Source organism: Prunus avium, chromosome 6, assembly GCF_965620075.1.
Source record: "Prunus avium chromosome 6, drPruAviu1.hap1.1, whole genome shotgun sequence".
NCBI classification, from domain to species: Eukaryota; Viridiplantae; Streptophyta; class Magnoliopsida; order Rosales; family Rosaceae; genus Prunus; species Prunus avium.
The window spans coordinates 11,602,868-11,629,283 of NC_142289.1; the positions used below are offsets into that span (position 1 = coordinate 11,602,868).

A 26,416-nucleotide genomic window follows, 5' to 3' on the forward strand; every position below is an offset into this window, starting at 1 on the left:
AAAAAACTTATAACATCAGAGTGTCTCTGGTTCCACTTCCAATTTGATCCAAAATTTTAGGATTTGTTTCGATCGTATCATAATTGATTGCTCCCTTTGATAATTTCTCGTTATATGATCATCGGGGAAGCATTCGAAGTTCCAATTCAGCATAGAGGTTTAGGGTTCGTAAAATGCCATGGCTAACGTGCTCGAAGCTGACGCTCTTCACCATAGCTGGAGTTGCGATTCAAATGGTTGGCCTCTCCATCTTCGTCTTCGGCTTCTTCCCCGTCAAACCAACCCTACCTGGACACAGGTACTCTGGTTTCTTAGAATAATACCAAGGATCATAGAAATTGAAACATCAACAACCAAAAGAAAACAAAGCACTTATTTTTTGGGTCTGAGTTGGTTCATTTCACTGACAATGGCAGTGGTCCGGAGAGTTTTCAAGCACCCAAGTGCAATTCGATTCAAAATGAGACCGAGAGAGACCTGCATCCTCATCAGCTCAGGTCACTGTATAAGGTACTTGTTTCCTTCATGCTTCTTTTGGTTTGGCAACTTTGAATTTTTACTTAGAAGTTCAGTTTTGTGAAGTTTGACAGTCTTCTAGCTCTAAATGCACACTTTCTCTGGGGGGTTTTTGGTATTTGTAATTATTCTTCACTATTTAGCTTCGGAACTGTTAATATATGTGGCAACAAAATTTGTGTGGAATTCAATGACTTCCAGGGCAATCCTTTTCCAGATAGTATGTTTGGGCTTTAAATGTTGCAATATCAGGGTTGTTGCATATGTGTATGTACACATGCATACATACATAATTCCTTGTTCTATTGGCAATGCAGGAACTATCTGGAATGCCCCCTGCATTTGACCGGCTAATACTAATGGTATATTTAGTTTGTTTCTGTCAACATCTGTGCGGTTTCTTTGATGTGTTAGTCGATAAAGATGTTATCTAGAGGATAAGATTTGGTTTGTCCTTTACAATCATGCCAGTTTAGGTTATTGATGGTCTTCCAGCAGAACTTGTGCTTGGCAAGGATGGTAAGCCTCCAAGCAAGGCATTAATGGAAGCTATGCCATATACTCAATCACTGCTTGCTAATGGAATGGCAATTGGGTATCATGCAAAGGCTGCACCTCCAACTGTTACAATGCCTCGTTTGAAGGTTGTCTCCATCACAATATTTTTATATGTAGACAATCATTCTTGTAGAGGTCTGCTTTTTCATCACCCCTTGGTATAGGATTGCAGGCTATGGTTTCTGGAGCAATAGGGGGATTCCTGGACGTGGCTTTGAATTTTAACACACAAGCTATGTTAGATGACAATCTTCTCGGTTAGTTGATAATTAATACTTTAATGTTAAATTCATTCACTATGTCAAATTTTTTTAAGACTGTCCAGAATTTCATGATACTTGTTTACTTCTTTGCCTCACAGACCAGTTTTTCAAGATTGGTTGGAAAATGGTGATGCTTGGTGATGAAACATGGCTTAAGTTGTTTCCAGGATTATTTATTAGGCACGATGGAGTGAGCAGTTTCTTCGTAAGTCTCTTTGTGCATCGTCAGCATGTTACATGTCAAACATCATCAGCATGTTACATGTCAAAGCTTGCATATGATGTTAAGCTTCTACATCTTCACTTTTGAAGTGTCTGGATGCTAACGAAGTGAATGCTTGTCTTAAGATTTCCTGTTTTTATAGGCTTGGCTGTGTTACCCTGATGTGTTAAGGCCACTGCCATTTTCAGTTGGCCAGTTTTCATGCAATTTTTCACTTTTCAGATTGATTAGTAATCTTATGTTTGATGTTACTCTATTCTTGTAGAAGTCAAATTGGTAATTTTGTATCTGGGTTTATTGTGGAGGTTGTAATATATGCTGACTTGCAACATGCATTCTTTCTTGCTGAAGGTTAAAGATACTGTACAAGTGGATCAAAATGTTTCTCGACATCTGGGTCATGAGCTTAACAAAGATGACTGGGATTTTCTGGTTAGTCTCAGTTACTAACTTACTAGATAATATTGGATTGTCCAGGGCTCCTAGTATACCTTATTAGCAACACTGCTGCCGATAATTGTTGTAAAGAATATTTGTACTCTTACTTTGCCAATTTGTTAAATGGACTAGCATTTTAATAATTTTTACTTTCAAGCTGGTTTTACAGGGTAGTTCCAATTTTTCACTGTGTTTAATAGCAATAGTTTCATTATTATGAAAAAAAAAAAAATCTACTTTGAATATATATATTCATCAGATTAATCGTCAAAATTATTCTTTGGAAAATTCAAAAGTATCATGTACTTTGTATTCTGTTGTTTTAAAAGGACATAATCAAATCTTGAATGATGAATTTGGTTTCTGCTTGGAGGCATTGCTCCATTTTCCACTTTTAACTGAAACTGCATGTCAGATTCTTCATTATCTGGGCTTAGATCATGTGGGACATATTGGTGGGCGCAACAGGTGGTCCTTTTTCCTAATTTCTGTTTAAACCTCTTTTGATTGATTCAACGATCTTATTTCTTGAGGGTTAAGTGGACATGTTTTTGATTATTTCAGTGCCTTGATGGCTCCAAAACTTTCAGAGATGGATGACGTGGTGAAGATGATTCATATGAGTAGTATACTAAATCAAAAAAATGATCAAGGACAGACACTCTTGGTTCGTCATTCTCTTTTCTGGTTCTTCTCATTGACTGTAGATTCTTACTTATGTCTCATGAATTCACAGCTGTTGATCATGGAATTTCATCTGAGGAGCAATAACTGACTAGCATTTTACCCACTCGATTTTGAAAAACGCATAAAGAAACAAATACGGAAGACTAACTATAATATGCAGGGCTAAAGCTGTAGGGGTTCTGAATTTGAGGCATAAATGTATCCAAAGGAAACATGCTTTTCTAGGAAGGCCTTTAAGCAATAGAGAGTGCATTTCTATCTAAACAATGTTTTGTCTTTTCAGATAACATTTTATGGCACTGTAGTATCATGTAAAGCAGCTGTTAATGTGTAAAACTGTTGCACATAAATACATGTATGCTCATTGGCTCTGATTGGGACTTTCAATGCGTAGTTCACATTCCATGCCAGTTTTCACTACTCTCTTTATATTAGTGGATCTAAACAGCTATATCCTTATAATTATTGTCTCTCTCTCTGTGAGGTTTATAAAGTGTTTTATGTATTTATTTATTTTTCTGTTCTGTCAGTAGTCATTCAAAAATTTGAAATAATACTCATATCTGTCTCTATCATGAATTTCTTATCTAGGTCGTAGTAAGTGACCATGGCATGACTGAGAGTGGTAATCATGGAGGGTCCTCATATGAAGAAACTGACTCCTTAGCCCTTTTTATTGGCCTGAACAATGACATCTTTGATTATTCGTCGTCCACCCATAACATCATTTATCAGGTAATTAAGATATAGAATTGTATGGTTATAATGTTCCATGATTATTTACATTGAATGGGATTCCTAGTTCCCATTAAATTACAACAAAGACATACTTTAACTTGCTGGACTAGAGAATTTCGCCCCAAGATTAAGACTAATATATTTCCTCTTCATCACTTACCTGCAAATGTAATGTCATTTATCACGTGCAATTGTTGTGGTTCAGGTAGACATTGCACCAACATTAGCTCTTCTATTTGGCGTTCCAATTCCAAAAAACAATGTTGGTGTCCTAATTGCCGAAATTTTTGGGTATTTGGCTGGTTAGCTCCTTCCCTCCTTCCCTCTCTTTTTCTCTCTCTATCTCTCTATTGCATTGTTGAGGACACCCCTCAATGTGGTCCAATTATCCAAACCGTCTAATTCTTAGATCCCTGTTTAAAAGTCATTCATGCAAAACCTAAAAAATTTCAATCATTATGGGGGAATACTGTGTTCGTCTTTGTATATGGTTATAGTTAGATGATTAAATGGTTTCCGATTAGTTTGGCCCCACATGCCCTTTTGGTTCTTATCAAATGGGATCCCTTGTTATAAGTTTTATATAGATTTATATCTATGCGTATGTGTGTGGGTGTGGGTGTGGGTGTGTCTGTGAATTATTATGCCTATGTGCTGGTGTGATTATGTGTGGGACTTTGTTATATCTAGGTTGGTTGTACAAGGGGTTGAAAGAATGATATGTGGATAAGTTAAGCATGTGTACACAATAAACTTGAAATACTTCTTTACAAAATTTTGAGGATCAACCACAATGGCATTTTCCCTTGAGGTATCCATTGACCCATTTGTCTCCATTCAAAATAGGTGGGGTGATTTTCTTTATGGATTCTATTTAAATTGAGCCAATGTTGTCTCTCTATGCTAAATGACATTTAGATGTCAATCTTTGACTGATGATGCACACTAAATCAGCTTAATTTCTTGTAATGGCATTTACCATACAATTATAAAGGGATGTATGGAGGGTGTAAGTTGTTAGACATAGGCTAAAGCCCTTCCTGTAAGACAGCCATAAGAAATGAACAACTGACAATACAAAAAAATGATACTTGAAACAAGTGGAAGTTTGAGCCACAAATCTATCCTCTCCTGTCAGATTAATTAGTCTCATTGGTAAATATTAATTACCTAGTTGTTTTTTAACCTATGAGTTTTGATAAGTAGATAAATTAATAACTCTCGCACTGAATGTCGCTGACTGCTATGACTTTCCTTAGCCTTAGATCTTGTCAAGATCAACTGTCAGCCCATGTACCACTGAATGTGTGTAATTTCTGATGTTGTTTCCTTGTCTTTGATGAGTAAAGATGACCAACAACTGAAGGCACTGGAGTTAAATTCCTGGCAATTACTTAGATTATTGCAAGCACAAATGCCTGGTTTATCATGTCGAAATTACCTATGTGATGGCTTCAGTGATGATCAAGAGTCCAAGATAACCAAATGCTCTGGGAGCATGGGAAAGATGTTTTGTTGCCTCTATACGAATGCTGCACTTCTCCAAAATTCCTGGATGTCAAAGGAATTCCCCAGGTGGATACATGACACTGTCTGTTATCGTAATCATGACACAAGATTCAATAAGGAAAACCTCTAATGCCAGTCTTTATGTGTAAATTATGTAACTAGGTCTAAAAGTAGGGAAGACTACAGCAGCGCTGTTACAGCATACTATGAGTTTCTGAGAACTGCAAGTGAGTGGTTATCACGCAGCGCAACTGATGTATGTATATTCTCTTCTCCCTTGTAAAGATGATCAGAGATGGTGATTGTTTCTGATGGAGAGAGTCTTAAACTGTTTCATTATGTAAATCTTAGTTTCTTTTGCATAACTTTTGTCCACTGACAATTATTTTATTTTCTAGAAACCTGTCAGCCTACTTACTCTCGGAATTGCTGCAATGCTCCTGTCTTGTCTGATATTATTAGGCCTTCTATTTAATATGTGCAAAGAAGTCTACATCAGAGAGAAGTACCTCTTTGACTTAGAGAGCGCCATGCAGACCTGGTATTTAGATGAGACTTTTGTATTAGGTGTTATATTGATCCTCATTGTAAGTATGATATCAAGTTCTATGGTAGAGGAAGAGCAATACATTTGGCATTTTGTGGCTTCCACATTGAATTTGTTATTATTGCGTAAAGCAATACAATGTCCTCCATGTGGAGGAGCTCAAGGTCTCCATACTTTATCCAAGGAACAAAACAAAATAAGTTGTTTTCGATTGAGTTCCATCTTTGTGGTTCTTGTTTCTGGAAGGATATTGAGAGGCTGGCACCAGGGAGGCGTGAATTGGACAAATCTTCCTGACATTTCTAAGTGGCTTGAGCAGTCTGGGACTGATAATGTAAAATCAATTCAGCTCGTCTCATGCCTTCTACTGATGACCTTAAGCTTGTATGTTCTTTTTCTACTTGGGTCCAACAAAAAGTTTGTTCTGGCGATTGGATTTAGCTTTCTTATGTCTGGATTGTTGGTTTTGCAACATGTCACTAAGCATTGGGATGGTATGTTTGCATCATCCAGTTACAGCACGACTACATTGGTACAAATAATTTATGCAACTCTGGGTGCTTCCACATTTGGAACTGTTATAGCCTTACCGTGGCTTGTACCTTTTTCAATATCTGAGATGTGCTCGAATCAAGATTTGTACATGTCAACTTCTGCTCCCAATGAAGTTCAAAATAAGTCGCTTATGGCGAAATTAAGAGATTCTCTATATATAGTAGGGTGGACATACATCTCCTGCTGGTGTATTCTGCAACTTTTGCTTCAACAAACAATTAACTCAATGCCTATACTCTTGTTACTAGTGCAAATTTTTGCCAGCATGTTGTATTTTTCTTACAGTGCTCTGCATCATAAGCCGTGGGTTGAGGTTAGTTTCAATATCAGTTTGTTTTGAGTTAATATTGTTTTCATTCTTGTGTGTCAAAGTCGTGTTAATCATAGACTGGTCCAGTCAATAAAAGCAATTATGTCGTACCGTTCTTAAATTGAGAAGTATGAAAATTTGAAAGGCTTCAAGTCTCTTAAGGTTTGATTTGCCCCTTGTTTGGTTGGAGAAAGATAAAGAACATACGTACAGAAAGTTGTTTTTTTTTTCTTTTTAATATGTTATGTGAAGAATATAGAGGGAAAATAAAAGGGTAACTTTTTGTTTCTATGAGACCACTTCGTTTCAAGTATCATATTGTAAAGAGATTCAGAATATCATTTCGAAAAAGAAAGCATGAGTGTGTGATGTGCTGCATGAACAGTGTTAATTTGTTTGGAAAATGTTATCTTGCCAGACAGCCTGGCATGTTATTAACAAGCCAGTTATCTGGCAACATAGCACATTAGATATTTGGCAACATAAGATGATAGACATCTGGCAATAGAACATTACCCCATTTTATTTACTCCCTAAGCCTCATTTATTGCAGGTACTAATACTGCATTTTGCATTTGTTCTTTTAGGTTGCTGCATTTTACTTTTTGGGAATGGCTGGCCATTTTGCTCTGGGGAACAGCAATTCTCTAGCTACTATTGATGTTGCTGGAGCTTTTATTGTACATCCTCTTTACCCTGGCATGGTTTATATAGAAAAGAAAAACATTATTTTGGGGACAGATTGCAGAAATTTTGAGATTTGGAAAGTTTCTGTTTGTTTCTGATTGTTTACTCATTGCCAGGGCATCTCAAGTCACTCGACGGTACTTTCTGGCATCTTAATGTTCATGATCACCTACGCCTCCCCAATGTTATTTATCCTTAGCATGGTGATGTATATCTCTGTGAAGGAGACAAGCTATCTCCCATCTCCCTTCAGTTCAGATTCCACACAACTCCTCAAAATAATGCTTGGCTTTCCTTGTCTGGTTCCACTGGGGTTGAACTCCATTTTGTTGACAGCGTACACCATCATATTGCTGTTAATGAGGAACCATCTTTTTGTTTGGAGCGTCTTTTCTCCCAAGTAAGTCTCACTGAGATAAGGGCTTGTATTAGTTGATGTTCCTGACTGAAATAAACCTCTCTTATGCATTGTGTTTGTCTAGAGTGAGGGAGTCTTAAGTGATTGTTTTAGAAATCTTCTGTGATAATCTATTTATTGTACTATGGAACACCTTGGAAAGATGTAGGACAAAGAATTTAGTTCAGGGTGAGAAATTAAAACAGACTGGAGAGTAGAAAAGAGAGAACCAATTGTAGAGGTTGAAGAAGAGAGGCAGGAGAAAATTAGGGTAAACTACAATCCATCTTCATTAACGTCAGTCAATCTAGAATTATGAAACTATATTACAATAAGACCTACTTTTATATGCATTCCAAATAATAAAATATAGTAACATAGTAATTAACTGTAATGATTAGAACAAAGTTATCATAAACAGAGATAAATGAATAATTAATCCCTAAATTGTAATCGTAATAGGTGAAAATTATATAAGATAAAACTGATTTCTAAGCTTCTGTTTACACCTAAAGTAGATATTATTTTCTCTTGCATCCGTTGTCGAAAGACATTTTAATAGCTAAAGGCAGTCCACAGCTCATATTAACTTCACTCACTTTGGAACTTATGGTTTGCATCTTCTCTCCAGGTACATTTATGTTTGTACTACAACAGTATGCGTCTACGTTGGGGTATCCGTAGTATCTACAACTGTGACATATACATACTTGGTGCTGGGGTTTAGAAGAAAGATGCAAGGTGAGCTTAGCCATCAGCAGTGATTTAAGATAGAGCTTGGCATGAGGAGTAAGGCTATTTTCATTGGTGGTAAACCAACGCACACAGATCATTCGTTTCTGTAGAAGAGTTTGTACTTTTTCCTCTTTGGCCAGAAAATATTATTTTTGTAGAAATATAGTAGGAAACTAAACCAGCAGAAAGAAGTGCTGACGAAAGTGTTGCTTCCTGCGGAATTTTAGTGCTGCAGTGACAAATTTAGTACACTTTCTTTTTTGTAGCTTTGCCTCTGTCTTTTGGGAGATGGAGTACAGGAACTAAATTCTTGCAGATTTGTTGGGAAAATAAACAGGAAAGAAAGCTTGGGAAGAGCCCTAGATTGTTGATCTATGTTGTGTGTATGATCATCTAGTTTTCTCTTATTCTTTACCAACTGCATTAAGCCATTGTAGCGTGGTGTTACAAAAATTGTGACTTTCAGCAATGGGGAAGAATTCTGAACCAAAAAAAAAATAGTGGGGGAGAATTGCTCCCATCTGCTGAAATGGGAGTATTACTGCATGGCTCCCATGACGGGTGAATTGGGAGAGTAGTTAGGGTGGCTCAGAGCTGAGGTCGCTAGGCTAATTGGCAGCACGATACTGCCCAAAAAAAAAAGTTATCACCTCCATGACATTGAGGCGGCAAATAGATGGGAGAGCAATTCCATGTCAGGAAATTCTTGCCTCATTTTATGGGAGCAGGAACACCTTATGCTGCCAATCACAGTTTGGTATGTGCACATATGTTTCTTTTTATTTTTTTATGAATTAATTAATTTTTTTTTTAATACAAGCGATAGTCTAATCTAAAAGGGGAGTGGAGGTTTCTAATACAAGTTAATGCCTTTTTTCATTGGATTATACCATATTAACTTGATGAATTAATTTTGTATATGTGTCAAACCTTTTACATGAAAATAGAATGTCTCCTTACAGGAAAGGCAAGCCACTGAAATTAGGGTGTTGCTAAAAGGAGTATGCCTGTACTCAATTCAGATTTTAATAGACTTTTTTCTGTTACAAGATTTTATGACTTTAAATTCATATTTAATGAACATATGGGAGTATTACCTTTGAGAACTCTACAAAAGTTTAGGTGTCTTAAAAAGTCATAGATTTTGAAGTAAACACAAAAGTTGGGGTTTTTATTTTTTTATTTTTAAAATGAATAGATTTTAGATCCTGCTCTCTCTCTCCTGGAGATTTTGACAGAATTTTTTTTTTCTTAATAAAATACTAGCCTCTTAGAATTAAAAAAGATAATGGGTAGTTGTGTTCCATAAAAAAAAGAATTCATTATCTGATTTATCTTTTAATTTTAATTTTTTTTAAATATGAAAAAGTGTGAATTTACTATATTATCCTCATTTAATTAATAATTTCAATTTTTAGTATTTAGGGCCAGTTTGGCATTGCTGTGCTGTGAAAATAATCGCTGTCAAATTTGCTGTTAGAGAAATCAGCTGTGAGAGAAAGCAGTTTGGCGTTTGGTAAACTTTTTATTAAAAATGTTGTTGGTATTGATTCCCGCATAATTAGAAAAAAAATTGCAGCATAATCATTAAACCCAACGCTTCTTCGAAACTGATTCCTGCATAATCAGAAAATGAAAGCACCTCATTAGCTGCTTTCCCTTATAGCTTTCTCTCACAGCAATTTTTAACAATAAGTGATTTTCTCATAGTTTACCAAACGGACTGGGCTTCCCAAATTTTTTAAAAAATCACTTATCACCACAAATAAGCAATGCCAAACGAGCACTTACATTAACCAAGGATATTTTCTGGTATTTTGAATATTTTAGGTGATCTAATTATTCTCTGTCTTTTGCTTTATATAGATGATCTAATTTAACTATTATTGACTCAACCTTGGCTTTAAACCTAATAATATCACTAATATATTAGCATACAATAACTTTCCTGACTCTACTATTACCCACCATACAAAGAAAGACGTTCTGCTTTTTTGGTGCAACAAAACTTATGTACTGCTTTTTTGGGGCAACAAAACTTATTTACTCCTTAAAAGAAACTTCTTTATTTACTATATATAACAATAATGATTTATGTAATACAAAGGAAGTTATATGTAAATGAAGGAGATGGACTAGGCTCATATGCAGTCAAAGGATTGAGAAATCAAAAGAGGAGCACCAATAGAATTTTGAGAGCCTCTGCCTGTCCTCCCTCCATACATCTGATCTCTGTTTTCTCCCACTGTGCATTAAAACCCACGGACTGCACCACTGTTCTCTGAAGCAGGGGAAGATTGCGCCCCAAGCAACAGCCACGTCTCTCTCCTTGGAGGAACCCACCTGGAATGCATATAATATTCCTCCTAAAGGACCAAAATACCCTCACAAGTCCTAGCACAAACAAGCAAAGTTTCCTCCAAAGCTCATGCCCCTTTTCGTCCACTGAATTCCCCCTCTTTAAAACCCCTCTTCTTCCCTCACAAAAATCACTCCTCTTCTTCTTACCCACAAAAACACAGCATTCTGAGGAAAAACCACAAAAAATTGATCAACAAAGAACAAAAATGGTTCATGCAAAACGCAGCAGCAGCTGCTCGCCCAAAGCCCAAAAGCTTCTCACCCTCTCAGCCCACTATCTCAGCATCCGAGATTTCTCTTTTTGCCGCAAATTCGCTCTCAAAGCTCGAGAGTCCGACCCGCACAACTCCGGGGCCGACCAAATCCTCGCCGTAGCCGACGTACTCCTAGCCGCCGATCACCAAAACCCAACTGACTGGTGCTCCATTCTCCAAATACCGCGACCCGGCTCTGAAAACCCGACACTCGTCCGGACCCAGTTCGAGAAACTCAAGACCCTCTTGGAACCCAGCAAGAACGGGTTCGCTTTCGCTCAGGAGGCCTTTGAGCTCGTCCAGAAAGCTTGGTCCTTCCTGTCGGACCAAGACAAGAAAACCCATTTCGCAAATGGGTCTGAGAATGGGCAAGAAACCCCAAAACAGAGAGAGCAGAAGGAAAAAAATGTGGGGGAAAATGGTAAAGGGTGTAATGTGGAAGTGACATTTTGGACAGTTTGTCCGTACTGCTATTACATGTTTGAGTACGGGAAGGTGTATGAGGATTGTTGCTTGAGATGCCAGAATTGCAGGAAAGCGTTCCATGGAGTGGCAATAAAGGCGCCATCACCGGATATTATAGTGCAGGGGAAGGAGCAGTACAATTTCTGTTTTGGGTATTTTCAAATGGAGTACATGCACCCAAAGAAGCAGATGGAGACAGAGGTAATTGGCAAGAAAGACAATGATGTTGTGGTTATCTCTGATGATGATGATGGTGATGATACTAATGATGAGTTTGAGGATGATTTGGTGGATGGTAATGTGGGTTTTGAGGGAATGCATGAAGAAAAGGTAAAGATTGGGAGTGAAGGAGTTGTGGGAACTGATATAGGTGGGAGTGGAAGAGCAGAGTTGAGGAGTGAAGGGAAGACACCAGTGAAGAGGGTGAAGACTCTAGCAAGGCGTCTGAAGAGCGTCAAATCGAAATCTGTGGCATGGAATACGAAGAAGATAATGGGAAATGAGATGAGAAGCAGGAGGGTTGAGTTGATGGGTGATGAGAGAGTGGAAGGAATGGACACGAGTGTTGAAGATGGAAATGGAATTGATAAGGGAGGTAGTGGAAGTGGGAGTGGAATGGATGGGCTGGAGCTTTTTGAAGGAGAAGATGATATCTATGTTGGTATAGGGGATAGTCCGGTTTGAAAGGAATGGAAAGGTAAGAGATTTCAGGGTGGTGATGGAAGTTCCAAAATTTTATATGGTTTAACTTTGGAAGGGTTTTAGCAAGTAGGAGCAAGGCTTTTGAGTAATTGGCTGGCTCACAGTTGAAAGTAGACTGAATTACACGGTAGACTCATCAACCAGGTGCTTTGATCTCATAGTAGAAATTAGGTAATAGTTTAGCTAAGGTAATATTAACCAACTTTATCTTATAAAATGAAAAGTTAAGCAGATGTTCTGGTATCTCTTGCAGCTTCAGTTCTAAGTCTGCTTAATTTTGTGGATAAATAGATTAGGATGACTGATTTTGAAGCACAATGACCTGATAGTTGATGGTAGTTTCTTTCTTGTAATGGTTCACCCCACTTTGATTGAACAATGCTTGCAGTGAATGGTAAATTGGCAATCAAGGTTTTTATGTTCTGTTTTGCTTGGGACCTTTACGAGTTATTGCTTTACACACTGAATTATTCAACTTAAATCCTTAGACTGTTAGTTGTTTCCATTTGGTTTATCGGGAGCTTGTTAATCTTGACTATACCAATTTTAAAATGAGTTGACAACCAAGTAGCAATACGGAAGTTACCCCAGCTCAAAAAGTGAAGAAGTGCCTCTCACCTCTGCCACTAAAAGATGAATGGATGCAGCCATTGTGCAGCATATTGTGGTAAGAGATGCAATGTGATAAATAATGAAATGCAGTTTTAGTAAGAGTTACTATCCTTTTTCCTCGTACATTAACAATCTTGAATGTACTTACTTCGTATCCATTCTTATTCAGCTATTGTTTAAGTTAATACATCCTCTTATTGCAGGCCTTCTCTGTCATCCTTATGAGTATATTGTTTAAGATATATTGGATATATCTTTAGGCTCTTACTGTTCCTCTCTTTCGCATATATTATCCTTAGGCCCTTAGTGGTGGTGAGATGAAAGACCTAAAGCTGATGGTCAACAGTTGAAGGCAGTAAGGAAAAGATAATGATAATTGTAGGTTGAATTTTGCCATATAGCAGAATGCTGTAAGTTATCTGTATAGAGGATGTTATACAGGAGAAAACTCATGTGGAAAAATGCTGGTCCTTCAGGTAGTTCTCATGGTGCTATCAAAGAACAATTAGAGAAAGCAAGTTAAGCAACTCACAGGGCCACCAATGATAGGCTTCTAGAGTATAATATGAATGTTTTGATGCCTTTGCATTTTGCTGCAAAGTATTAAAACACTGAGTATGATATAATTATTTTAGTTGTTGCCTGTTTACATAATTATGAATATGAGATGGTGTCCGTGAAAAATATTAGCAATGGAGTTAACAATGTCAGGTTGATGGTAGCTATGGCTACTGTATTGTGCCCTCAGGGCTCTACCATTACAGGCCATGATTTATGTATGAGAACTGTTTATATTAAGCACTGATGCCATGCATACTTTGGACAATTGGAATTTGCACCTTTTTTGATAGTCATAAGTTACAGTCAACTTGGATTTTGCTTTATTTTTGGATTGATGTGATGATGTGAAGGGCTCTGGCTTTTTGGTTGGGAGGAAGCTAGAAGTGAGAAGGAAGAAGCAACATATTCATTAATTGAGTTACTTGTGTAAAAATGGAAATGCTAATATGAAGAAACCAAATTGTCCTTTTATTATTATTAATTTTTGAGAGCATGCAATATTTGTTGCTACTTTCAATCATAGTTAAGGTGTTATGATGTATGGTTATATATATTTCAAAAGTTTAACCAATAACCATTATTTTGTGTAATTAATACTTGGCACATGCATTTTGAGAGGAGTGACACTGAGATAAAAGCAGGTAAAATTGTATCACGTGTGTAAAGAGTAATGCTAGAGAGACCACATTGTTGTACCACTTCTCTAATAGAGGTAGAGACAACCAATGCAAGTAGGTCTTATCTCTATTAGAGACATGATACAAAAGGCAGTACAATAATAGTCTCCCTAACATTTTTCTTAAGTAAATTCGGAAAGGAAATTATTTATAGAAATTAAGAGCGAGTATTTCTCCTTATTAGCAATGACGTATTATATTTATTAAAAAAAAAAAAAAGAGGAGAAAAATTGATAGTAAGAACATAAAAAAAAAGAGGAGAAAAATTGATAGTAAGAACGAATGACTATTTGGTCTAGTGACATCAATATCTACTTTGTTAGAAGAAGTCGGTCATATTGATATAAAAGAAGAAAAAAAAACCAAGTATGAGAGAGTAATAGATGTGATTCGTGACTCATGTGACACTGATACCCAAAGTCATCTTCTGTATTTTATTGATACTGTTTTGCCTTTTTTGGTTTATTCTATATGATTGCAAATTTTAAATTTATAGCACACCCAATATCCAGATTTCAGGATCGCACAATAATTACCCTAATAGTAAATGTCATTTATTAGGTTCAATTTGTCACATTTAAATGCAAATATATTCCATCGTAAGCACTGGTAGCAGAAGATTTCCTATATAAAACACAAACATTGTCTTTCCCTCCATTGTTTTTAGTGCAATTCTTTCATGGTTTTACTATTGCAACAGGTAGCATCCCTCTCCTCTGTTCTTTTCCAATTTGTTCTATTTCCCCTTCTCTTTCTTTAATTCTTTTGTTATCAGATTTTTTTTTTCCTTTTTTCTAAATGGTGCGATTATTTTAGACAGGTTATAGCTAGCTAGAGCAAGATATGCAGTCCATCTCAAGTTATTATACGAAGCAAATCAGCTTCCCAAAAGGCCAAGGAGTATTCCCAGTGAATACTATCTACTCCAAAAGCTTCTTTAAACCAAAATCAAAGGCAGAGACTAAAGTAATTGCAGCCAAGAAACACAGTGACTCAGAGAGAAGACGAAGGATGCGAATCAATGGTCAATATGCCACTCTTCGTACCGTCCTCCCAAACTTGATCAAGGTAATTATCTACTCTTAACATTCATGTGCATTAAAGAAAAACTTTCTGTTGCCAACCAGATTGTGAATTAGAACCATCGGTTAAGAGTTATGTTTAAACATATGTGCGGCCTCATTTACAATTTGACAACGAAACATAGATTGTGAATAAAAAACCGTTGATTTATTAGTTGGAATTATGTTTGAATGTGCAAAGCTTCATTTGTAGTATGACAATATAACATGTCATGTATTTCACAATTTTTCTAAAATAAAATATTTCTTTGACACACAGATGGACAAGGCATCTGTGCTTGCTGAGACGGTCCGGCAAGTAAGAGAGCTGAAGAAGGCCGTGGCAGAAGTGGAAGCAGCATGTCGCCACGGTGACAGTGATGAATGTGTTTTACCAGGTGGGGTTGACAAGTTGAGTTTGGAGCAGTGTGATGGAGAGCAAGAAGGGCTTGTGAAGGCCACATTGAGCTGTGACGACAGGCCAGGGCTGATATCGGACATGACAAGGGCACTGAGCTCTGTGAAAGGGAGGGTGGTGAGGGCTGAGATGGTGATAGTGGGTGGAAGGAGTAAAAATGTGTTGTGGATTCAAGGGTTGAGTGATGGAAAAGAAGGGATGGTGGCGCTACGGAGGGCATTGAAGGTGGTTATTGACAGGCCTATTTTTGCAGGGCTTAGTAAGAGGTTTCATCTTCCTCAGTGATTTGGTTGTGAGTAGAGCTAACCCATACAACAACCATAACTTGTGTTTGATAGGCTAACACAATTTAGGATCAAGTATGTATCTTAGTTGATTTCTTATTAATTTATCATTAATAGGAATGAATATCATTTGTCTCCCTGCTACTTGTGGAACTATGCTGAGGAGATGTACCTTGTGTCAACAGGCCATCAAATTCATATGGCCATTCACAAAACAAATAAGAACTTAAATACAATCATTTCTTATAAGTTAACAAAATTCTGACTCACCCATCCTTGGCGTAGCCCAGTGGTTAGGGCGAACTTGCGATTGTGTGTGCTCCACAGGTCATGGGTTCGATTCCCCACGGGATCAAACCAAGATTTAAATGGGGGCTCATGGCTGTGGGTTGATACGCTAGTCTAGCCTGAGTTTAGATGATTAGAAAAAAAAATGTTGGGTACCAATACCATCTACTTCTAATCTGAATGACATTGAGATCATGCTACAAAATAGACTGCTTACGTTGGACAATGTCACAAAAGGGTTGGTGGATAGTTTTAAATATAGATACGTTTCGAATTAATGTTTTTGCGAAGGTGAGCTAACCACTACTTCTCCACACAACCCCAACTAGATTTCATCAAACATTGACAACTTAATTTGGACTTTCTCCCTATAAATACCTTTTAGACATGTTATGCCTTCAACTCAAAACAAGAAACAGAAACAATTACTCACATATATTGAAGAACTTGCTCTGTGTGATCCTGTATATCAACCAATATGGCAGGTTTCAAGCATTGTTTCCTACTATTGTCTATGATGGTAGCAGCGTTGTGTTTATCAAGCCTTGATGTGAGCCTGGCGGCCCGGCACCTTCTGGACACAGCAGCTCCACCCCCGGCATTGACGCTGCCTACCATTCCATCTCTTCCCATTCCCAAGGCTACATTGCCTCCACTGCCTTCCTTTCCAACACTGCCTAAAGCCGCATTGCCACCACTGCCAACCACCCCTTTAATCCCAGCACTGCCAAAGCCCACATTGCCTTCTTTCCCAAGCACCCAAATCCCATCTATGCCAAAACCAACATTGCCAACCATCCCCACTGCTCCCAAGGTCACTCTTCCTCCACTTCCTTCCACTCCATTGCCAACTATGCCGACTACGATCCCTTCAATCCCCACCATTCCAACAACAATTCCAACAATTCCAACAATTCCTTCCCTGTTCCCGCCTCCATCAAATTAAACAGTTCTACCTAGTTCTGTTGCCATGGTGGAGATCCCACATTTGCATTTATCTACATCCTACTAGTTTATGGTTCTGTTTCAGAGGATTCTTTCTTTTCATGCACCGATATTCGTAGATGCAGAATTCATTTTCAGCTTCACATGTGTGATGTTATATTTATGTTGTTGTTTGCTCTGTTACTAATATATTTATAAAAATCATCTGTTTTTGTTATGAGCTCCTCTTGAATCTCTTGTCTTGTGGGTATGAGCATCATATTTTTAAAGCAAACACTGGCAGAAAAGGCCAATCATCCACGAAACATTGAGAATCTTGAAGGCTAATTTAATCGAAACAATTTCTACTTCAATCAAAAAATGATAACCTATTCTAAGTCTAGTTTGAATGATGCCCTGAAAAAAGAAAAGAAAAGAAACAGTACGGATCAATCTCGTATGCAAATCGATTAGAATGGCTAAAGCATCAGGATATTTGAGCCAGAGGAGGCTGCAAGATTCTCATAGACCCTACAACCTCCTAATTTATTAGGACCTGCTCTTTATAGGACAAACTGACAAAATTATAACATCAAGATGACCAAGCGCATAAAGTATAGAGTAATTACAGAACATTAAATCAGGAATTTTGCAACTAGCCTAGGAACTGTTTCTTGTTACTTCATTTTTTTTTGTTGAGTTTCTGTGATTTTTTATTTGATAGATACATTTTATATAAGACCAAGTCAAAAAACTTGTTACAAATCACTAGCAAAGATGCGACGTCGTTTCAGGTTGGATGGTCGCATTCGGCCAAGAGACTCAGACCTCGACGCAATCATGATGATCTTTAGAGAAATTTTCCGTTGATAATCCGTCTGGACAATAGATGCACACAAAACTTAGATTACACGTTTAGCTACAATAGCAGGAGGGTTGAAAAATAAACAATACATATGTAAATTTCAATGATCCGAACGGCCCATTTTCAATTCAATGATCATTATCACAAACAAATAAAAACAAAAAATTACTCAAACTGGAAGCATTTTAGACATCTCATTGTGAAAAAATTAGATAGAAGAACATAGTGCTTGCAATAAAATCAATGATTTCAAATAGCTAAATGAAAATTTTATGGTTGATTTTTGGCAGGGCTGATTGTTAAAACCCAACAATGTTGGCAGAACTATTCACTTGTACAACAATTCAATATACTGAGAAATACAGAAATCTTTTCCTCTGTTTCTTTCTATGAATATTCTAGATTTTTCTCTCTCATTCTTCTCTGTTAGCAAAATGTACCATGAAAAATAGTTAGGAAACCTTAGTTATACCTGGCTTAAGGCAACATCATAAATTTTTTCCTCTATCTTTACAGCAGTTCTCCTGATTTCATCTAATCCGTCCCCGGAGAAGGGAGGATACCTCTTTATTGCATCCATTCTGCATAAGCAATACATTTAATCAAATGTTACTAGTACTGATTATCAGGAGAGCTCAAACAAAACAATAACACTTAAACTTAATAACATGTCATTAATCAATAATCTAAAATGTATCTGTACAATCTGTTGACACAGTCACCCTTACATCTTGACGACAATTCTTTGCCGTGAACTTGGGAGAAACTGGGTCCTCCAATCACTGTCGGCATCCATCAAATCTGCCAAACCGAACCAGCAGTAGTAAAGATTTAAGACGAAAAAATTGGGTTGCAACTTCAATGAAAGTGCAGTTTCATGTTTTTTTTCTTTCTTTTTTTCTTTTTTCAGTAATGGAATAGCAATATGAACTTGGAATATATCTTTTTATATATATAAGCGATAGTCTAAACTACTTATGGGGAGGGGATTCGAACTTGTGGCGGACCCATTGCCTTGACCAACTTGCCTAACTAACATGTCCGCAAGTTCAACTTGTAGTATTAACTTGAGCAATAGATTGGGGATGTAGAAAGGTTACCAGGGGCTGGAGTTGAAGACCAGAGTGAGATATAAGAGGTTCAGAGAGTTTTCAACACGAGAACGAAGAGCAAATAATGCAAGGGGAAAGCAGGGTTAGTTTAGCTTCTAAATTTTGTTTATTAATGATGCATCGATATAAATTAGGTTCTAATTCTAAATGGCATTGCATGACTTGACGTCTTCATCACAAATTTTGTTTATTAATGCCGCATCGATATAAATTAGGTTCTAATTCTAAATGGCATTACATTACTTGACGTCTCCATCACAAATTTTGTTTAGTAATATGTACAATAACCTAAAATGTATCTGGACCACATCTTGTTGATAGTTCTTTGTCATGAATTCTCCTGGCGAGAGTTGCCTCCAATCGTTGGTATCCATGAAATCTAACCAAACTGTCAAACAAATTACACAAAAATAAAGTGGATTGCAACTTCAATGGAAAGTGCCTTTTTTTGTTTCTTTTTCAATAGAGATCGAATTGCCACTTCAACTTGGAGTTTTTAATTACTATTTATCCTGAAAAGACCCGCCAGCCATGCGTATGGGATTAACTGTGGAGTTTTTTTCTTGTGATTGCGAAGGTGCCACTGTTGACAGTTAAAAACTCCAACGGACTGAGAGGAAAAAATGAAAAATATACCCAAAGTATTGACTTTAAACAAAGCGATTATGAATTGGGTGGGAAACTGGCCCAATATATATTCTTTTTTATGCCTAAGATTGAGTAAGGACTTCAATATTTATCTAGTACAACAAGTAATAAGACAGAATGAAATACAAACTTGAATTTAGGCATGTAGAAGAAATAGAAGGAAGAAGACTGGAGCAAAAACAGATAAGTTTCATTCAATCTGATCAAAACAGCAACGGCTCCAATACAAATAGAGGCAACGCCTCTTTTGAGAGAGAGACTTTTTAGCAAAAACAGAAAACATCCTAGAGACTAGAGAGCACTCCACCGAAAGCATGACTCACTGAGAAAAAAAAAAAAACATGTCCTACATAAAGCATGGGAATTGGAATTCAAGATGGAAGGCCCAGATTTCATGCAATTTGCATTGCACTTCCAATGGCCCAGATTTCTACATAGATATTTTTATGTTAGTTTGTAGGTAAAATCATATGTTCTCCAAATTTTAATTTTTTTAGGTCCATTTATTTGGAAAATAAAATAAATCTAACGAGCACAAAATTAATTTTAAAAAGTTAAAACACAAAAAAAAACACAAAAAAAAATTATCACAAACATATCAAATATGCACCTTTGGATTTACATCGTTTCCCATTGGAGCAAAAAATGCATTTACATCCCTGGATGTGTAAAGAAAATGTAAAAGTAACTTTACGCCCCAAAAAATACACCCTGTCGATGCTTAGAGTATCCACAGTGGGGGTGTAAATTCGGGGGTATAAAGCCACTTTTACATCCATTTTACACCTCCATGGGGGTGTAAATACGTTTTTTGCTTCAATGGGAAAAGATGTAAAAGATGTAAAAATAGATGTAAAGCCACTTTTTCTTCATTTTTCTTCTCTTTTCTCGGGTGGGTCCCGTCTACAAAAGATGTAAAAATAGATGTAAATGTACATTTTATTTTACATCTCTATGGTAGTGATGTATATTTACAATCCTTTACATCTCCCCATTGGAGACGATTCCGATGACAAGAGATGTATATTTAACATACACCCCCATATACACCCTCCCATTGTGGATGCTCTAAGTGGCTCAGGCTGGCTCCATTATGATTAAAAAAATAAAACAATTCCTCTACTTGCCACCAAATGGTGAGTCGGGTGGGTAGGAACGAATTAGTGCCAAAAAAGCAAGGATAAAAATACAGACTCCTCCAAAACAAGCTCCTGCACTATCATTTTTTTATATTTCCTTTCCATTCCATTTTGTTATCCTTTGTTTGCTGGTGCGCCGCCCTTTCCAACATCTTCATCATTGCTCCATTTAATATATATTTTTAAAAACTACCACTCAATTCTTCATTCTGGCTAGGAACTTCTTTCTTCAATCAGCTAGGATTGGCTAGAATTAGTTCATGAACCAGCCATAATTTAAGCAAAAATGAGCCATATATTGGTACTGTGCAATGACCAAAATCCCTTAGTTTATCGAAGACAAATTTCCAATTTTGGTACGAACAATTACCTTGAGCAAGAGATTGCAGAGCAGAGGGATGACAATTTTTCCCCCGAATTAGGCTCTTTGTGGGGCTTTAACTCTAATAGGTCGGGTATGAAAGATAAAAATAACTATGGGGGCGAATTTTGGGAAAATTTTCGGGTATGATGTTCGGGGCGAGGTAGGGATGATATTTTATAAATTCTCTTAATCCCCAAACCGAACCTGCCCTGTTTAAAATATATATTATTTATTTTTCATGTGAATATATTGTTAAGTCTTCCTTCCTAAGACTCTCACCAAATTTTATGTTCCACATATCATATTATATATTGAATTAAATAATACATTAGAAAAATGTAAGTCTAAACTAAAAGTTTTGTGTTGTATATTTAGTTTCTAACATTTTTTTCTCGTTCACAAATTATTTTTTATTTGTATTTTTGTAATGGGGCAGTGTGGGGAATTTCTTCTCCTAACGAATGAGGGGATGGGGAATCCCCATTTTCCCCATTTTGAATAATACGAGAAGGCGGGATTGGGTATAGCCACATTACCATCCTTATGAGATATCCGAGCTTGAGGCTTGAGAGAGCTTCAAGATGAGAACCAAATAAGAATAGAAGGTAAAAGGGAACCAAGATTCAGGAGTAGCAATTTCAGACACGACTTGAAATCCGCACGAGAAATTCACGAATTCAACCCGCATAATTAAATTTTGGGTTATTTTCGGGTCAATCCCTTCCCACCACTTATAAAAAAAAAAACATTATTTTCTCTCTTTCTTTTTTCTTTCTCTTATCTCTTATCTCTCTCTTTCTTTTTTCTTTCTCTCCGCTAGTTTTCTTTTGTTTTTCTCTTCTCTCTCCTGTCTCTCTTTCTTTTTTTCTTTCTTTTCTTTCTCTCTTCTCTCTCCTCTCTCCTCACTCTCTTTCTTTTTTCTTTCCTTTCCTTATCTCTCTTTTTCTTTTTTCTTTCTCTTCGCCCAAAGTTATGATTATTATATTTTTTTTACATAATGACAAACTTGATTGATAGTTGTTTCAGAAATTCCGGGTGGTAGCAAGGTCCTGTAAATCTAGCTCAGAAATGTCATGTCATGTCGTGTCGTTCAGAAATGTCATGTCGCGATAAATTATTTGGGGACTGGTGGATATGGAGTATGGTTGAAGTTGTATTTTTTTTTTATTCTTCCCTAATGCTCCAGTTGGATGAAGGAATTGCAAATTACATAGAATTCTAAAATGACGGAATTTAAATTTCCGTCATTTCAATTTCTGGCAATTGAAGATTTCAGTGTTTGGATTTATGTATGTCGAATTTTGTAATCGACAGAAATTGAAAATTTCAATGTTTGGATAGCTCATTTAAATTGTAAATGACAGAAATTATATATTTCGAAAGAACAAAAAAACTGATAACTAACATATAAGGTATTCCTCGAAGTATAAAATAACATATCGTTTGATGAACTAAATAACTCAACTTAAACAAACAGAGCATATTAGCAAACCAAATCACTCTCCACGTGTAATAAACATCAACAACATACTTTTTTTTTTTTCTTAATTGGGAGTGCCTTCAGCATCTGAAATTGTTTGTCATTTTCAATCAGCCAAGCACATGCTTTGAGTTGTTTATTTTCACTAAGACCTGGTACTGCTTGTACTACAACATATACCTTTGCTGGATCAAGGTTCTTAGTATTAGCACGGATAAACTCTTCAAATGATAAAGTCATTCTAGCAATCGAATCAGCAATAACATCTTTTACAGCACCTCTTTTATCTGTAGGAAGAATATTAGAAGAATTTGATGCCCTATTTCTTCTCTTTTGACCATTTGTTGAGGTTGGTGAAATATCACCAATAACATGACTATCTTCTTAATCTTGTGTATCACCATTCAAATCAACATGATCAACTTCATTAGTAGGAGTCATAACCTCAGTTGCATCTGCACCTATTTCAGCGCCCTCGATTTTCGGCATCATATAACAATCAACAAAGCTTTTCGTTTCCTTACATAGTATATAAAAAGCTTTTCAGCAACATAGGCTTTTTCTTCAGAGTAAGGAAACGAAGGATAAAACTTGAACAAGACGATAACACAAAGCGATAAAGCTAGCAAACAATTATAGAGTTGTACCATAAACACAAATCACACACCAATATCCATGGGCATAGAATATTTTGTTAAAACTTCCCAAAATCCAGCCATAGTGCTGCAAAGATCACAAAACCCATTCAACACATATTCATAAATTTAGTCAGAAACATCCAATTTTGATAGCCATTTAGAAACCGTGGTAACCCTGAAATAGAAAAACCTAAATTGAAGGAGAAAGGCTTGAAGACTAACCTTCAAATTTGATCCAGAGAGATGTGTAATTTTTTTTTTTAAAATTAATGAAAAGTTTGGTGGTTTTTTTTTATGTAAGTTTTGGCACATTGGAAAATATGAATTCCAGCACTATGAAAATTGTGAAATGACGCCTATTTTGGTGGAAATTAAACTCGGGAATTTGATGCCTCAATTTCCACGATTTTTTCCGTGCGTCATTTAATAAATTCCGCGCTTAAGTTGCCAAATAAGGGAATTGTCAATTTCTCCTCTTAAATTCCCGACTTTTAGCTAAATTCCGAGTTATTTTCCCTCATCCAAACGGAGGGTAAAATTTGTCTAAAAAAATAATTTAGATAGCTTATTATAGATGGGCTAATTTTGCACACCATATTCGGTTGCATTCCCAAGTTAATTTCTTACCAAAATATACAAAGAAAATAAATGACCGACCCCAAAAAATATATTTCCTTTATTTTAATACATATGCCACAAGCACAATATAGTACCGGTCCATATAATCCGGCCCATTGGAGAGAAACTTGTCCAGTTTGAATCTTCATTGGAGGTGCCCTAACTCTGGCAGCCTCCTCCTCATTTTCCGATGGCAGCCTCTAACTCTGGCACTGTTAGTTTGAAGCTCCTCATTGACACAACGCGCAATAAAGTCCTGTTTGCTGAAGCGGGTAAGGACTTTGTGGACTTTCTCTTCACTCTCCTGTCTCTTCCCGCTGGCACTATCATTAGGCTGCTCTCTAAGGAGGCCATGGTTGGTAGTTTAGGCAAACTTTATGAGAGCGTTGAAAGTCTCAACGATGAATATTTGCAACCCAATCTTAACAAAGACGCCCTCCTGAAACCAAAAGAACCTGTTGCTGCTGGACCTAACATCCTTGGTTTGTCAACCGATGTCAAATCCGATGCTAGAAAGATGATCTATATGTGTTCGAATAGTAGAAGCCACGGTTATGTGGCTGAAGATCCTAAGGCCAAATGTCCTAGCTGCAATTACTCCCTCTCCACCGCCGCTACTTATGTTGCTTCACCGACTACTGCGGTGCAAACTACTTATTCCGGCAAGGTAGGGTATGTGAAAGGCCTTGTTACATACATGATAATGGATGATCTCGAAGTGAAGCCTTTGTCTACTATTTCTTGTATCACTTTGCTCAGCCGGTTCAGTGTTAAGGATGTTGGTGTCCTTGAAGAGAAGGTGGTTGATCTAGGAATGGATGAGGTACGTCTGCCAATTTCTTTATTAACGGTTTGCTCTATCTGTGCCTATATCGGTTATGCACTCCTTTTCGATTGTTTGCCTTCATGAATTGTCTTGATTGACATGGGAGGGGATTCGAACATGAGACCTGTTCTATTTTAGGACAGAGAAAATACAAAATAGAAATTGCATCTCCATTCTTGATAAAAAATATATATATATATCTAAGTCACTTATGCGGACCCACAGAGGGACTAGTGGAGTCGCCGACCCATGGACGCCGGAAAACTCCCTGAGCAGCTCCACTTATGACGCCATGACATGAGCGGTTGGTGGGCTACCCTGGGGTGCCCACCATTTGCTCGATGAAATGCCCCAACCAGTTGCTGTTGTCTGTTTGCTACTTTAAGCCCAGCTGCGTGCGCTGGCTTCCTTTTTGTTTTTTAAACGCCTGGCCTGCCGCTTTGTCCATCATTATGATCATTGATCAAAGTGGACATGGCCGTGGACATGCTATTTGACTTGCATTTTAGCCTATGAAGGCTATATTGGTTGCTGTTTGACACGCAATACTCATACATCAAGATTTTCCATGTTAGTAAACTTGTGTGTTAAACCCAAACTAGGTTCAAAAATAGGAACATATTCATGAACCAATTAAAGTCGTAGAACACATGAATATGTGTACTGACATGTATGAAAGGGGGTTTGTGTTTTACCATAAATTATGAATGCAAGTGTTACCATTTTAATTTTTGGAGTTATTTTCGTCTGAAAAAGATTTAGGAACTTTTACACATTTCCTGGATCCACCACTGTATAAGTGGTAAGTTGGTAACACATAACGATCTTTGATAAGTTTTCCAAAGAAGGGTTTCATCTGATAGTTTTCCCTTTCTAAGTTGTACCCTTGGGGACTATTTATACATAGTTAATTGTATATACGTGTTCTATCATTGTTTTCATCTGATGCCCTTTAAAAAATTTCAATTTCTTTGTTTGTGATAGATAAATCAAGGAGGGAAACAGTGGGGAAATAAATCTGAATTTGTTTAAAGACACAAATTTTTCTATGGTTTTGAGTCGTGAACCAATTCATCATCTTGAGTTTGCTTAAATAAATCTGAACTTTCAATTCTATTTGGTTATAGCTGGATTATTCCAGAGACAAATTCTCTAAGTTGTAACCTAGCTAATTTGACACAAGTCTACTGTCATTTTATTCAGATTAACAATCATTTTTGTTTTGCTTTATTATTAGGGTGTGAAACTACTAAAGGCATCATTGCAGACAAAGTCAGTTCTCACCCATGTGTTCCTTAGGTAGAATGTCAATGCAGCATGAGCACCTCAACTTAGCACCTCTGGAATTGACACTCTGAAGCTTCTCTAAGATGTTTCTTTTTTGAGCTGGTTTAGTTTGTTTTTACCTGGTTATTTTGGAAGTCTTCACAGATCTGCTGCTTAAATGAGATGCAATGTCGTTCTTTTCGGATTATTTGCCCCCTACTTTTCATTTATGATGTTTTGGATTTTCAAATTATGTTCACGCCTTGCAAAAAACTTATGAAATTTTAAGGATTATAAGCAGGCTGCGAGCTCTTCTAGTGCGAACCTGAGAGTGTGTATATATATAGCAAGGCCACATAAAAGGAACCGATGTTGATTCCTATCAACCCATACTTGAGCATGGTCTTTCTAATTTAACACCTTAATGAAAACAATTTCTACTCCAACCTAGAATATATATTCAAAATGTGAGGATGTGAAGAAACGTCTCACATTGGTAAGTTAACAAACCTTTGAATGGCTTATAAGGAATTGAGCTACTTTCCCATTGACAATTAATTTTAGGATGGACTCTCAACTTCCTTCATAGTATTAGAGATAGAATTGCCCACGTGTGAAGCCCAACAGTCACATGCTCAAAGCCACCCAATATATGTATTATCCATGTGTTAGGCTTGAAATTTCTCCACA

At 36.9% G+C, this 26,416-nt stretch overlaps 6 protein-coding genes across 9 annotated transcripts; 5 read left to right on the forward strand and 1 right to left on the reverse strand.

The window, feature by feature from the left end:
- On the forward strand, positions 1-8,536 carry LOC110770038 (Alkaline-phosphatase-like family protein). Of its 3 annotated transcripts, XM_021974114.2 has the most exons (17): positions 1-298; positions 417-510; positions 834-878; positions 993-1,160; positions 1,247-1,331; positions 1,436-1,542; positions 1,912-1,992; positions 2,414-2,466; positions 2,563-2,665; positions 3,277-3,420; positions 3,629-3,725; positions 4,773-4,998; positions 5,095-5,188; positions 5,331-6,347; positions 6,932-7,024; positions 7,148-7,431; positions 8,060-8,536. In XM_021974114.2, exons 1-17 carry the CDS (start codon positions 174-176, stop codon positions 8,190-8,192), a joined length of 2,949 nt encoding a protein of 982 aa, XP_021829806.2. In that variant the 5' UTR covers positions 1-173; the 3' UTR covers positions 8,193-8,536. The 3 variants fall into 3 exon arrangements, with proteins under 3 accessions (XP_021829806.2, XP_021829807.2, XP_021829808.2); XM_021974115.2 differs by lacking the exon at positions 1-298 and having other exon boundaries at positions 418-510; positions 988-1,160; XM_021974116.2 differs by lacking the exons at positions 1-298; positions 417-510; positions 834-878 and having other exon boundaries at positions 1,019-1,160; positions 1,239-1,331.
- A 2,100-nt stretch (positions 8,537-10,636) lies between these two features.
- Positions 10,637-12,374, forward strand: LOC110770039 (uncharacterized). Its single transcript, XM_021974117.2, has one exon. It carries the CDS (start codon positions 10,731-10,733, stop codon positions 11,925-11,927), a length of 1,197 nt encoding a protein of 398 aa, XP_021829809.2. The 5' UTR covers positions 10,637-10,730; the 3' UTR covers positions 11,928-12,374.
- Positions 12,375-14,227: 1,853 nt separating this feature from the next.
- LOC110770041 (transcription factor bHLH131) lies at positions 14,228-15,817 on the forward strand. Its single transcript, XM_021974119.2, has 2 exons — positions 14,228-14,863; positions 15,137-15,817. The coding sequence occupies exons 1-2, from the start codon at positions 14,639-14,641 to the stop codon at positions 15,557-15,559; spliced, it is 648 nt and encodes a 215-aa protein (XP_021829811.2). The 5' UTR covers positions 14,228-14,638; the 3' UTR covers positions 15,560-15,817.
- A 435-nt stretch (positions 15,818-16,252) lies between these two features.
- On the forward strand, positions 16,253-17,008 carry LOC148293660 (uncharacterized). Its single transcript, XM_088255491.1, has one exon. It carries the CDS (start codon positions 16,325-16,327, stop codon positions 16,790-16,792), a length of 468 nt encoding a protein of 155 aa, XP_088111617.1. The 5' UTR covers positions 16,253-16,324; the 3' UTR covers positions 16,793-17,008.
- Positions 17,009-17,354: 346 nt separating this feature from the next.
- LOC110770042 (mediator of RNA polymerase II transcription subunit 15a-like) lies at positions 17,355-18,869 on the reverse strand. 2 transcript variants are annotated; one of them, XM_088253940.1, is made up of 4 exons: positions 18,736-18,869; positions 18,339-18,436; positions 18,108-18,216; positions 17,355-17,648 (listed from the first exon to the last, which is right to left on the reverse strand). In XM_088253940.1, exons 2-4 carry the CDS (start codon positions 18,425-18,427, stop codon positions 17,529-17,531), a joined length of 318 nt encoding a protein of 105 aa, XP_088110066.1. In that variant the 5' UTR covers positions 18,428-18,436; positions 18,736-18,869; the 3' UTR covers positions 17,355-17,528. The 2 variants fall into 2 exon arrangements, with proteins under 2 accessions (XP_088110066.1, XP_021829812.2); XM_021974120.2 differs by having other exon boundaries at positions 18,364-18,436; positions 18,736-18,858.
- Positions 18,870-23,717: 4,848 nt separating this feature from the next.
- LOC110774586 (uncharacterized) lies at positions 23,718-25,934 on the forward strand. The gene is made up of 2 exons (XM_021979143.2): positions 23,718-24,457; positions 25,698-25,934. Exons 1-2 carry the CDS (start codon positions 23,825-23,827, stop codon positions 25,761-25,763), a joined length of 699 nt encoding a protein of 232 aa, XP_021834835.2. The 5' UTR covers positions 23,718-23,824; the 3' UTR covers positions 25,764-25,934.
- Positions 25,935-26,416: the final 482 nt, after the last annotated feature.

Excerpts from the sequence above, each read along its gene's own strand:
- LOC110770038 (XM_021974114.2), top strand. The coding sequence starts at position 174 with ATGCCATGGCTAACGTGCTCGAAGCTGACGCTCTTCACCATAGCTGGA. Across the intron at positions 1,332-1,435 it reads GTTAGATGACAATCTTCTCG|ACCAGTTTTTCAAGATTGGT; the intron begins GTTAGTTGATAA and ends TTTGCCTCACAG. Across the intron at positions 2,666-3,276 it reads ATCAAGGACAGACACTCTTG|GTCGTAGTAAGTGACCATGG; the intron begins GTTCGTCATTCT and ends TTTCTTATCTAG.
- LOC110770039 (XM_021974117.2), top strand. The coding sequence starts at position 10,731 with ATGGTTCATGCAAAACGCAGCAGCAGCTGCTCGCCCAAAGCCCAAAAG.
- LOC110770041 (XM_021974119.2), top strand. The coding sequence starts at position 14,639 with ATGCAGTCCATCTCAAGTTATTATACGAAGCAAATCAGCTTCCCAAAA. Across the intron at positions 14,864-15,136 it reads TCCTCCCAAACTTGATCAAG|ATGGACAAGGCATCTGTGCT; the intron begins GTAATTATCTAC and ends TTTGACACACAG.
- LOC148293660 (XM_088255491.1), top strand. The coding sequence starts at position 16,325 with ATGGCAGGTTTCAAGCATTGTTTCCTACTATTGTCTATGATGGTAGCA.
- LOC110770042 (XM_088253940.1), bottom strand. The coding sequence starts at position 18,427 with ATGCCGACAGTGATTGGAGGACCCAGTTTCTCCCAAGTTCACGGCAAA. Across the intron at positions 18,217-18,338 it reads GGTGACTGTGTCAACAGATT|AATGGATGCAATAAAGAGGT; the intron begins GTACAGATACAT and ends TTGCTTATGCAG. Across the intron at positions 17,649-18,107 it reads ATGATGTTGCCTTAAGCCAG|ACGGATTATCAACGGAAAAT; the intron begins GTATAACTAAGG and ends TCTATTGTCCAG.
- LOC110774586 (XM_021979143.2), top strand. The coding sequence starts at position 23,825 with ATGGCAGCCTCTAACTCTGGCACTGTTAGTTTGAAGCTCCTCATTGAC. Across the intron at positions 24,458-25,697 it reads TTGATCTAGGAATGGATGAG|GGTGTGAAACTACTAAAGGC; the intron begins GTACGTCTGCCA and ends CTTTATTATTAG.